Source organism: Dipteris shenzhenensis, chromosome 5 (genome assembly GCF_047967505.1).
Source record: "Dipteris shenzhenensis isolate YYH24624 ecotype China chromosome 5, Dip_SZ_1.0, whole genome shotgun sequence".
In the NCBI taxonomy this organism is placed as follows: Eukaryota; Viridiplantae; Streptophyta; class Polypodiopsida; order Gleicheniales; family Dipteridaceae; genus Dipteris; species Dipteris shenzhenensis.
The window spans coordinates 19,117,376-19,129,866 of NC_141600.1; the positions used below are offsets into that span (position 1 = coordinate 19,117,376).

The 12,491-nt window shown below is 46.2% G+C and overlaps 1 protein-coding gene across 3 annotated transcripts; it reads right to left on the bottom strand.

Moving 5' to 3' along the window:
- Positions 1-1,581: 1,581 nt before the first annotated feature.
- LOC147901712 (uncharacterized) lies at positions 1,582-11,481 on the bottom strand. Of its 3 annotated transcripts, XM_087374475.1 has the most exons (17): positions 11,403-11,481; positions 10,634-10,920; positions 10,442-10,520; positions 10,228-10,358; positions 10,081-10,131; positions 9,609-9,903; positions 9,092-9,518; positions 8,932-8,992; positions 8,752-8,832; positions 7,963-8,278; positions 7,703-7,808; positions 7,531-7,621; positions 6,082-6,315; positions 5,798-5,995; positions 5,010-5,364; positions 2,925-4,883; positions 1,582-2,490 (listed from the first exon to the last, which is right to left on the bottom strand). In XM_087374475.1, the coding sequence occupies exons 1-17, from the start codon at positions 11,479-11,481 to the stop codon at positions 2,396-2,398; spliced, it is 4,845 nt and encodes a 1,614-aa protein (XP_087230601.1). In that variant the 3' UTR covers positions 1,582-2,395. The 3 variants fall into 3 exon arrangements, with proteins under 3 accessions (XP_087230601.1, XP_087230600.1, XP_087230599.1); XM_087374474.1 differs by having other exon boundaries at positions 2,925-5,364; positions 10,090-10,131; XM_087374473.1 differs by having other exon boundaries at positions 2,925-5,364.
- Positions 11,482-12,491: the final 1,010 nt, after the last annotated feature.

Here is a 12,491-nt window from a genome sequence, read left to right on the forward strand (position 1 = left end):
TATGGCTTACTCGGCTGGTGGGAGATTTGGGCATTACAGGAGATATCCCAGTCTTGCATTGTGATAGTCAGAGTACTATCATGTTGGCAAAGAATCCGGTCTTTCATCAGAAGACCAAGCATATAGATGTGAAATATCATTTCATCAGGGAGGTACTGGAAGACAAACGACTTGAGCTTGTGAAAGTGCATACTGATGATAATCCTGCAGATTTGCTCACTAAGAGCTTGCCTACAGAGCGGTTTGCACATTGCCGCCACATCATGGGATTAGGATGAGACCATTCTTATTTTATGGTCTTGTATACAGTAACTGTACATTGCTGTAATTTTTATTCTTTTCTCCCCTTTAGGCACATTGGCCTTTAGGTGGGAGGAGGTTGGGGTAAAGGCACATTGCCACCCCTTTATTAAAGTTATGACACCTATGACTGTCTTAAGACAGTCATAGGGTGAAAACCTAATCCTAATAAAACCTAATGAGTTTGTGGTGTGGCTCATCACTTCACACCCGCACATTTGGTCTCTCTCTCTCTCACTCTCTCCCCCTTTCTCCCTGCTTACTCTCCTCTCATGGGTGAGCTCAATAGTATACATGAAAAAGATGGAGAGAAGCTGACACCTCGGGAATTGGAGTGATGACTCTTCTAGTGGTGAATCACTCCAATATGTGTTGAAGCTGAGCTTCACCTGAGCTGTAGAAGCTGACTGGATGACATGGAACAGACAGATCTCTCTCTACAGATGGACACTAGGACCAATTGAGCATGGCAAGCCAAACTTACAAAGATTAAATAAATCTGCTCCAAGCTGGTCAGTGACTAAAAATTGCAGTCTCCATGTAAGTTGTGAGGACTACATCCATAGGGAAAGCCACAACTGCCAACTCAGCCAAGCACTTGAAAACTTCCTGTCACTATGAAAACTTTTTATAGAGAAAAATTTCCAACCTCCTGCTATGGCAAGAATCTGCTAGCCTACACGTAAAGTAGAGCTGAGAATTTTGATGCAGGCTAAGGCCACAACTGAACATCAGAACTTTTAGGTCCATGCAATTTTTGTAACCCCCAAAAGCCTAGTCTATAATGCTCTCTCCATTACTGCTAAGTGATACTTCCATGAAACCAACCTGCTTTTTTATGTGTTTAATCAGCAAAAAATGAATGATCGTTTAACTTCAGAACTAAAGAAATCATCCTGTAACAAGTGTCAAATTCGGAGACCTCATCTAGACGTTGGCAATTTTCTTTCGCCTCTCTCCCATGATGGAAAATGAACACGGGCCTAAGTCTGGTAAAATCAATGAGTTTATTTTCAAAACTTACGCAAGCACAGGCATAACCAACTTATGCAAAAAAACTTTTGTACAATGATCTCTCAGGTTTTTGAAGATCCTAATGCGCTTTACTTTATTGTCCTACAATTGACATGCAAGAGTAAGCAAAGAAAGCTGCTGTAGATGCAAGCACGTATTTAAAGGACAATTCCCATGGCGTGTACACTGCGTGTGTGCATGCGTGTGTGTGTGACAGAGAGAGAGAGAGAGAGAGAGAGAGAGAGAGAGAGTCCCATTACACTGCAGTTTATGCTCAATTTGAACCTTGAATTCAGAAGCAGTGGTGAAGTCAGACTGCTGAACAGCCCAATATCCCCACAAATGCTTCTTCTGTCCATAAAATGCCTCTTACAAGATATGTAAATCCTCAGAATAGTACCACAAAGTGGAAGACTGCCCTATACAGAGGAAACATCTAAGTGAGTAATTAGCAGCACACTCCACACCACCATAATTACAATTATTGCAGGGGTGTCAAGCCAGTATGACAAAAAGGTATTAATAGCTAAACATAGGAAATTGTACAGTTGAACAGGTGAATCTAGAGAAAGCCCACTGCCAATTGGAGGGCGCTGAACAAACACTGATCCCTGAAAAAGTCTATCCTCCCAGTCTGTAATCTGCTGCAGTCTCTTCTTGAATGTTCAACAAATTGGGTAAGACCAAATACAGTTGCATTATGTATGGACTGACCTACCTTCTCCGTGTTCCATGCATCAGAAGCTTGACAGGGAAGTCCTGATGACCATGCCTCTCCAACTTTGTCATCCAGCACCAAATAAATAAGTGCTCTTGTGTCAGAACAGCTTGTATATAAATGAAAATAGCAGAAGTCCATAGAATGCCAGGTTCTGATACATACAATCCCACAGAAAGTTGTCAAAGTTGATAGCGTTATAGTCAACACAAGCCGCAGAAACATCCAAGCGAAGTGCTTTGGTCCAACGAGGGCATCTCATCAGCTCTTTGCCTCCAAAAGCCAAAAAGTGGCTTAGGCAAGGATCAAAGTTTCCACCTTGTTAATAACCTTGATGTTGCATATTGCAGTATAGATGTCAGGTCAAGAAGATGTAGGATTCGAGATAAGGGGTGTCTGGGAAGGTGAAGAAGATGGCAGATGCCGAATGCTGCTCATCTCTTCCCGGTTCATGCCATCTATTACATATGAACATAATGCTCGTCACAATCAAGTAATTGTAATAAAAACCCATAGAGAAAGCTCAAGCCATGTTCAGTATGTGTATGTGTGTGTGTGTGCGCGAGGGCGTTATTATACTAATGAAGCAAGGCAGTCTCAAGCACTCTCAACCTTTATCCAATATAACTATCAAGTAGCAAGCGTGCTAACAGGCATAATGAGCCTCGGAATGTATACAAGGGCTAAAGGCACGCGTTCTCAAGAGAACTCACAAACATGACCACACAAAACCAGCTTTAAAACACTTTACCCATACAACACCCATGCATGCATCATACCCCAGTCAACCCAACAGCCCCCTCCCACAAAAGAATTCCCCAACTCTTAAATGCCCAAAAAATGTGATTGAAAATTCAAAATGACTTGAATACAGATGGAATTAAACACTTACCAGGGGAAGCCTTCTGCTCTATGGACTTCGCTCCAACGACAGGAGCTAGCTGCAAATAATGTGATGAGCCACTATGCGGACTGCTTACTTGTTGTCCTGAGAGTGCTGCACTCGGTGGTGGATGCAACATCATTGTATTTTCTGCAATTGCACCACTATGCAACTGATTCCCAGGACTTGACACAGCCTTAGGTGGATTAGCTCTTGAACCAGACCCTTGAAACTGATCAGCTCCATCAGAGCTTGTATTGCTGCTTATATTCCCTGGTGTTCCAGTTCCCAGGGTCAAATTTGGACTAAGAGATAAGCCATTGTTTGTTGTGGCACCTGAGGAAGATGACACGGGTTGCAGCTGTTGCTGAGGATGTGGGTGGTGATCATGACGCAAGTGCTGCTGTGGATGGCCATGTTGGGAGGAAGAAGAAGTGTGAGTATTTTGCTGAAAATAATGTTGAGAAGCCTGTTGTGCCTGCTGAGGCAATGTTTGTTGCTGTAGCGTTGCATGCTGCTGCAAATACTGCTGATGGTGTTGCTGCAGAAAAAGCTGGGGTCTGTATTGTGACTGTGCTGGAAAAGTCTTGTTATACTGACTTCCTTGCTGCTGCTGCTGTTGGTATAACTGATGCTTGGTTCCCATTTGTTGTTGCTGCTGCCCTGGTGTGGTTGACTGTTGCTGGGAAAATTGTGGCATGGGTAGCTGGGCATGATTTTTCTGCTGCAGTTGTGCTTTAGCTGACAAGTTTTGACCAGGGCCCATGACGGAAGATATAGCTGGACCACTGACAGGGGCTCTTTTGACAGAGACGGGCCCTGATTTTGACATAGGGATGGAGCCTTTCCCATTAGATGGGCTCTTTGATGCAGGGGGTCCAGAAGATTTAGGAACAGATGGCGAATGTGTAGATGATAAGGAAAGAGTTCCAGATGACAGCCCAGGTGCAGACACAGAAGGCGGCATCCGAGGAGGAGTGCCAATGGAAGAAGCTCCTGGTTGATTATTGCGGGGCAGTGGCCCTTGGCTTTTGGCTATTGCTGAAGCTAGCATTACTTGAGGTGGAACACCAGAAGCTGTGGGCATTCCTGGGCCTTTCTGACTAGTCTTAACTGTTCCTCCTTGACTCTGCTTTAAAGCCTGACTGCATGGAGCCATTTGTGCAGTAAAAGGGAGAGTTGTTGCTGAATATTTGCCCATGTTTCCAGGCAGAGAAACTATCTCCACATAAGCAGGGTTCGTAGATGGAGCTGACACTGGTGGTAAACTTGTGCCTGAGACGGCTTTAGTGCGAGCCATCGCCTGCTTTGATGCCTGATTCTGCAATTGAGAAACTTGTCCACTTCCAACAGGGGGAGCTGATCTAGGAATTCGAGCCCCCGTGGGAGTTGCCATATGTAATGTCCTTCCTACATTATTAGCCAGTCGAGCACTTGGTGCACTGCTTCCACTGGTTGGAGAGCCCTGTATAGACGATGAGGATACCTCAATGTCTACTCTTGTAAGATTTAGGGGAGGACCCCCGCCTTGCTTCAGTGAGGATTTCTTGTCTTCAATAAAGTCCCGTCCTTTAATGTTGCTAGGTACATAAGTATCTTCACTGGCAGATGCAGAAGTTTTATGCATTGCCCTTTGATGTGATTGCTGATGACTCCCGAAATTCTGTTGTTGCTGGGGATGAAGTCTAGCATTGTCAGGTGATCCTGTTAGCACTGCATGACCCTGTGTCGCCATCACAGAAGCGACAGATACAAGTCCCAGTGGACCAGGACCCACAGAACCCCTGTTCATACTTGACAATGCCGCGGGCGAATATCCCTGCGATACTGATTGGTCAAGGCATTTCATTTGAAGCCCGGACCCGGATCCTGTGTTTTGTGGGATCAATTGCTGTTGCATGGAAGATAGAGATGCAGGCTGTTGGCCTTGAAACTGAGTCTGCTGGGACTTGCTGGTCTGCTTTGCTCCTAGAGTGGCCATCAAAGAAACATCCTGATGATGAGAGGGCAACGCAGGTATACTAGTTGCGAGCATCAAAGACGAAGGACTTATGTTAAGATTTGGGAGGTTAGAAGGTCCTTGACCACACATACTTCTATGCATGGCAGACAACCTGCTTTCTGCTGTTGAGTGAATTTCACCACCTGCAGTGCCGTCTTTCTCTGAGTGAGCTCCAAAATGCTGGGTTGAAGAAGTTCCAATATGATTCTGTTGCTGCTGTTGAGAGTTCGAAGGTGACTGGGGAGCAAGCTGTAGCTGCAGCTGCTGTTGTGGTTGCTGCTGCAGGGGTGGTAGAAGCTGGGATGAACTTGAATGTGGCAGATTGCGTAATCCTTGTTGTTGCTTCCGTGCCGGCAGCAAGTTTGGAGCTTGCTGGGCCAATGACTGAAGGTGAGGAAGGGAGGGCATCAAATGCGCCGGATAAAAGCTATTGAAAAACTGGGCTGCCTGCAATATTGCAGAGCATATGCAGTTAGAACTCAGATCAAGATAGCAGTATTTGCCAATTACATCATAACGTCTTCAATGGTTCAAAAAACTTTCATCACTTGACATCATACACTAATACTAGAACTTAGAAAATTTTTGGATTTGCAACATTCATTCATGAACCAGAACCACAATAGACCAAATGATGCTCTTCTTCCTCAACGTTCCTTCTCATTGCACTTGCATTATTTAAATTTTATAAACTGGAAAGGCCCACATTCTCTCGAAGCAAAGACCCATCGTATGTCCAATTTCACCATTTATGATGCCTAGACCCAACCCTGGGGACTCCTTGCCAGCTTATAGCCATTATTTGTCCTTTGAAAAACCCCAGCACATTAATAACAAGCGTCTGACGAAGAAAACAGACTCCATAACCAGGACACCTCACCTGGCCTGGTGGTCCATTAAATGGAAAAGAAAAGGAGGCAAAACCATTCTGCTGCATCATAGCCTGTATGTACTGGGCATGTGCCATGTTCACAACACTCCCAGCAGCTGTCCCTGCTCCAGTCTCAACAGAAACTCCACTAGCTGTTGATTGACTGGGTGCAGACACGCTGTTGCTAGTTGTAAATGCGGTTCCAGGCTGTAAGCAGCAATCCAAGAATGAATGCTTATATCAAACACTATCAAATAAAATCTATTCTGCAGTTTCAAAAAGTAACACCATACCTGCTGCATAGAAGCCTTCTGTTTAAGGTCAACATATGCACTACCTATTTTTTCCTTGTCAAGAATGTTCACAGGTGGAATATTTAGATTGTAAGGAGGGGCTCTGCAAAGCGGTGCTGGCCATAGAGTATGCCGTGAACGTTGCTGCTCGAGGTAGATATAATTGGCAACATGAACATGAGTCGCACAGCGCTTCATCCTTGTAAGAGGTGGCAGAACAGCAGCATGTGGCAGCTACATCAGTAAAAAAGCTTGTCAGCTTAAATGGGCAGCATGTGGCAGCTAAATTAGTATAAAGCTTGTTAGCTAAGAAAATGGACACACTATTTTTTTTTAAAGCTTAGAAAATGGACGTGCATGCAAGGCTCCTCAAATACAGAACAGCTACCTTGCTGCAATTCTCAAGAAATTGTTAACACGAACTGCTGATACCTTTCTATTTATTATAGTATGTCCTAAGCAGCGCTCAATTCTAGCTTGTCTGCCATGTTTTGCTCCGACACTAGAGTTATATTTGAAATCAGTTTTTACCACATAATATACATGATCCTATTTATGGCCTTGCAAGTGCTACAAGGAGTAAAAGTCTTTCTAATTAGTTCACAATCTGGAACCAACACGAATTTGAAGGCAAATTATACATTTAACTTCATTGTAACTCAATGATTGTATACCTCCATAAGACTAGACAGGCATGAAACAAAGCTAACACAGTAAAGCTTTCAAAAAATAACTTGATAAGGCAAGCTACACTGACACATTCATCAGTGCCTAAGCATAAGCTGCTATATGAGTTTCAAAGAGATTCCAGAATCCCTTAGGCAAACCAAACGTTATTAAATTTAACCCAATATCGAATACAACACGAAGAAACAAGAACAAGAAATGAGAGAGCGAGTGAGCGAGCAAGCGAGAGAGAGAGAGAGAGAGAGAGAGAGAGAGAGAGAGAGAGAGAGATGTAGCAAGCAATTATTAAAACAAAGAAATTTCTGTCAATGCAAACATAATGAAACAATAGAGGGAGAGGTAAATCAATTCCAAACAAGTTCTGGGTCAAACAAGTCATCTATGAACCTCCTAACCTGACTAGAGTAGCCTTAGAAGGGGTCAATGTTGTCTAAACTCAAATGCCATAAAAACTTAACCTCGTACTCTGATCACACAGCATAGAGATTCATGTATGCACACCTTTGAGCCAGTCCAAGCTAACATGTGCAGATTGAAGCAATAAATAAGCACATCCAGATCAAACAGATGTGCAACCAAAAACCATGACATTGTGCCACATCCTACAGGAGGTTTCGAAGGACTACGAACATAAAGATTATTACTAATGAAGCAGCAAAATATGTTGGGGGACAAGAGCAATATATCATACCTACTGAAGGAGCTAACAAATTTGTGACATAACAAGTTGCATGCTGTTATCTTTCAAAAGTTTCACCTCACCTGCATAGCTGGATGGGCTGGTTTTCCATCAAGATTTGATCCTGGAAGGGAAGCACCTGAAGGCCAGGGCGGAGCTCCTGACCCATAGTACCTGCAAACCTTGAATGAGAATGCATGGAGGTAGAAACCACAAGCTCAATCTCAATGTCACCTCAAGTAGAGGTTCACTCACCCTAATGGGGGCAAACCAGCCATCCAGCCAGCCAAAGTCACAGGGGCCGTTGAGCTGACTTGAGTTGAAAGTGTTGATGAATGGAATGAAGTCGTCAGTGGAACATCTGCATCATTATTGAGGATGCACATTCAGGATTGAAGATGCACATAGCATTTCATCCTCGCTTACACAACAAAAAAATGAAACAACTTGACTACCGCTATTCCGCACATTCAAGACAATGAAATACACCAAACTAGTGGAAGGTTTGTGCATACCAGTATCAGCCTTCTGAGTCTTACTTGGCCCAGGACCAGGAATCCTGGCAGGCTCACTTTCCTTTTCCTGTTCCCCTTCTTTAAGTCCTCTCTGCACCTGGGAGGATATCTCTGTCTTTGGCTGGCTAGACATCTGCACCTCCTGCTCTGGCTTTATCTCCAAATTCGCACCATCAGTCCTCTCCTTGCTTTTTCTGCTCTCCTCCTCTGATTCTCTCCCCAAGCCCACACCTGTATCTTTTACATCTTTGTGATCTTCCAACGACTGTTCTACTCTAACGTGAAGGGCTTCTACAGGATAACTTTTCAGATTGATCTGCATTACACCAACAAACAAGTGATTGAAAAGCATGTTCTGCTACAAATGCCGAAAATTGCAACGAACAATTCCATAGATCTCAAGAGGAAGTCAAATAATGAAGCCTAACCATTTGTGATCTTGCCAAAGCATTCTCATTAATGAGTGGGATTTCAAACAACTACGTAAAAAATTATTTTGATGTTCAATTACTGGAGGAGTTATTTTGTCCACCCTCTTAGCCACCCTCCCTTTTCGCACCATTCAAACCTCTCCCTAGCTCTTGCTCCTTTCAATCACGTTTGTCATGTTCTCCTACCTTTCTCATCAGAGGGTAACAAAGGCCCTATTAAAAGATAACTAAGATTTACCTTACAGGCAGACCTTGAACACCTACAATCTCTTGCCCTGACAGGTCCACCCATCTCTCATGTGCCCATCAGAAACCACGTTATCATTACAAAGAGGCAGGCTGGAGGGATTCAACTTACAGAAGCATCTTCAGATAAAGTGTGTTTATCAGCTGATAGATCAACTGCATCTTCCTCCTTCGATGATGCTTTCAGAGGGGCCTACCAATAACATCAAGTCAGCTTCTCTGTGCACCCTAAACATAAGCTAGCAGAAGACAATCCAGTATTCACATCTTTCATCAAAGGGTTCAGACTCACCATCAAATCTATATTTAGTTTTGAAGTACTCCCGTGGTTATCGTGGACAAATTCACCAGGTCTGAAACACAGAACACTACTATTAAGAAAAGACACAAAGCATCTGTAACAGGATTTAAATACCCATCCATAAAAATGTCAACTGAAGTGCCTTAATTACCTGTTGAGAAGCTCCACTTTTGCAGAACCATCATTTTTCACAAAAATATCTGCAGAAGCTTCAGCTTTGACATTGACAGGGCTTGCAACTAAAGGAACAGAGCAGCCAGATTTCCGCTCTGCCATGTTCGCATTATTTTGTGTCTCCTCTTCAGAGTTTTTTGCTTCAGCTTGACCTCTGGTTTTTGCATCGTCAATACCATGCAGCTGAGGCACAGGACGAGTATCAGATTGTAGACTAAGACTCTCATCAAGCAGCGACTGACTCTTCTCTGGCAGATTTGCTTGCTCGGTCTCTCCAACAGGAGAATGTGTCACTCCAGATGGGCTACTAGAATAAGACCCTAAACTTTGTGCAACCATCCGTATTGGTGTTGCTCTTCCCTCTTCATGCTTTACTACAACCCGAGGTCGCTTTCTTTTAGGAGCTGCAATGTGACAGAAACAGCATATTAGCTGCAATCTTGACATTCATTCGTGCACATCTCAAGAGGCTAACGCCATGATACAAAACATACCCTCTGCCGTTGCATTCTGGACCTGAGGAGGAGTGTATCCATTGTATGTACTGCCTGGGGTTTGAAGACTGGGAGTACCAGGCCCTTGAGTATTATGAAGACCTACAGATAGAGGAGGAGCAGGCAAGTGAGGAGGAGAGGCTGCTTTAACCTCTGCTTCAACTCTACTTTCTGTCTTCAACTCCACTTTGGACTCTGAAACTCCTAAATGCGATGATGGCATGCTTCTGGCAAGGACAAAGAGTGCCTCAGCAACTTCCACTTCCTGATCTGATATCGTCGTGGGTTCAGACACCTGCATATTTGACAAATTTTCAGAGACAATGTATGAGTCCCATTACTTTGTTCAACCGAACGGTTACATACCTTTCGTACTTTGGTTCTCACATCTTGTTTTGTACGCACCGAGACACTTCATTAAATTATGCTTGAAAAACACTTTGTTGGTATCTAGCTTACGAATAAGACACACCTTCCTTACCTTGGGAACTTTAATGGCCCGAATTTTCGTCCCAGTAGATTTCTGCAAGAATTGAGACTTTTTCGTTTGAGACTTTCCGCTCACAAGGGCATCTAAATTGCCGAGAATGGTGCGCACAGAAGAGCAAGAATGCCTCACCAGTCTTCTTCCCGCCGGCTTTCCGAGGAGGTTGGGAGACGAGATCCCGTTTAAAGATGTTTGCGGTGCCACTGGCGACTGTTGCCGAGAAGCATCTGTAGGAAGAGACTCTTGCGGCCGTCTCAAGTTCGCTGTCATCAAAGTCCCTCCAAGGTCAATAGCACCGAGATACGTCAATATTTGTTGGACCAAAAAAGAGTGCATGTTTCCTTACATGTAAATCTAGAACTCGACGACATAGAAGATCGCGCCTTCCGTGGCACCGGTGGAATATTCATCACTATTTCGTCTTCCTGCTGCAAGTTCACCGATGCAGTCTGGTTAGACAGCACAAAGTTCCCAACCAGATCTGTTCAAAAACCCTTGTTGCAGATCACACTTGTGCAACATTCACAGCCAGCCTCACCTTTACCTTTCCATTCCCCCTAGATTTTCCGGGCCGCCTAAGAATCGGCGGAGGTGGAGGAGGCTCGTCATCGTCTTCGGAGGCTGCCATTTCAGTCTCCTCCGTAGATTCATCCGCATCATCGCAAACGTCGCTGCGCACCTGAGCCTGCGCTTCTTGCAGTCCCTGGCGTTTCCTCTTGTTTCGAGGATTAGCCGATGCGGAAACGTGAAACGAACTGATTCTCTCTTTCTTGGCTCTCTCCCACGGCCTCGAGTCGGGAGCGTCATCCATTCGCTCATCTTCATCTGCCACAAGCATGGGAAATCACAAATCAGACCAAATGCCGTGGTGAACGGGGAACATCCACGACACAGCGCAAATCCCTCTGAGGAGCGACCGGTCAAAGCAGGCAAAACTGGCCTCTGCCATTTCGGGTTGTCTGCGGGGACCTGCAAATTGTGCACCGCCTAACCAGGCTATCAGATTGATACCGACCCCGCTGATTGAAACGGGCAAACTACACGACTGCAAACACCTTGCAAATCCACCCGAATTCCTGCCAGGACGGGGTCATTCTCAGGGAATGCAACTTCCAACGGAACCAAGAAGTGCACTCGACCAATATTGTCCGTATCAGATGCAGGCGTGAGGAGGTAGGGAAATTGGGTGAGCGCTGATTGGAAGAGCGCCTGAAATCTCCGTCGCAACCGAACACCAGGACGAAATTTAAGCAAATCTGGGAAGGGGAGCAGGGGCAAGCAATGAGCGAGTGAGATCCCATGCTCACCTGAGGCGTCCTTGGGGCCAGGGAGGCGGGGACGACGGGGGGGAGGGGGGTGGCGACGGCCGTCTCGGTTACGCTCCATGGGGGGAGGAAGGGGGGGAGGGGGGGGGGCGGGGAGGGAGGGCTAGAGAGGAGTCATGGGAGCAATGTGAAGGGAGAAGTGGAAGAGATGAGGAGGAGGGAGGGGAAAAGGAGGAATTTTGGCTATGGCGGGAAGAGCTTGAAGGGGGGGGTTGGCTATGGAGCTTGGCTATGGCGGACAAGAGCTCCAAAGGCTGGCTATGGCGGAAAAGCACAGAGCTCCAAAAAAACACAGATGCTTCACAAAAAGAAGAACATGAAGAAGACGATGATGACTCAGCACGAGCTTGCATAAGACACCATCACACCCCTTGCTTCGGTACTTTCCCTCTTGCCTCGTCACCCCATACCTCCCTACGGTTCCGATCTTCTTTCCTCCATCAACCCAATCTCGACCGTCCGTTTTCATCCACGTCACCCCTCCCCTCGTCTCCGCCTGGCCCCCCTCCCCCTCCACGTCACCCCCCGACAGCGACCCCCATCCTAGTCAACCGCCCTCCCCTTCCGCTCCCCCTTCCCCGCCGTCGATCTCCCATCCCACGGCCCATATCTCCCTTCCCCCACTCCATCTCTGCCGTCCGTTTTGCCCCCAGCCCTACACTCCACGGCCAGGATGCATCCCCCACCATGCGCGAAGTCCCCGCCGTCCGCTCCATTCGCATCCAAGGGTTTATATTCCCCCCAGGCCAGCTTGGCTATGCCAGCCGTCCATCGTGACGCGCTACGTGGCGGCCATCCGCAGCCTCGGCCCCCACGCCTGGCGCGTTATCCATCGGGAAGGCTGCCCGGGCCTCTGGCTGCCCGAGCCTGGCCCGGCCCGGACGGGCAGCGCCGCTATAACGGCCCGGCGGTCACCGCCACGTGGCGCGGGCAGCCCCTCACGTGTCAGCTCGCGAAAATAAATTTCCATCTAAATTATGAACTTACGATTTTACTACACCTCATTATTCTGAATCATCCAGTCCTAGGCTCGGGCGGGGCCCACCCGTCACCGAGCCTCGGCCCTGACCT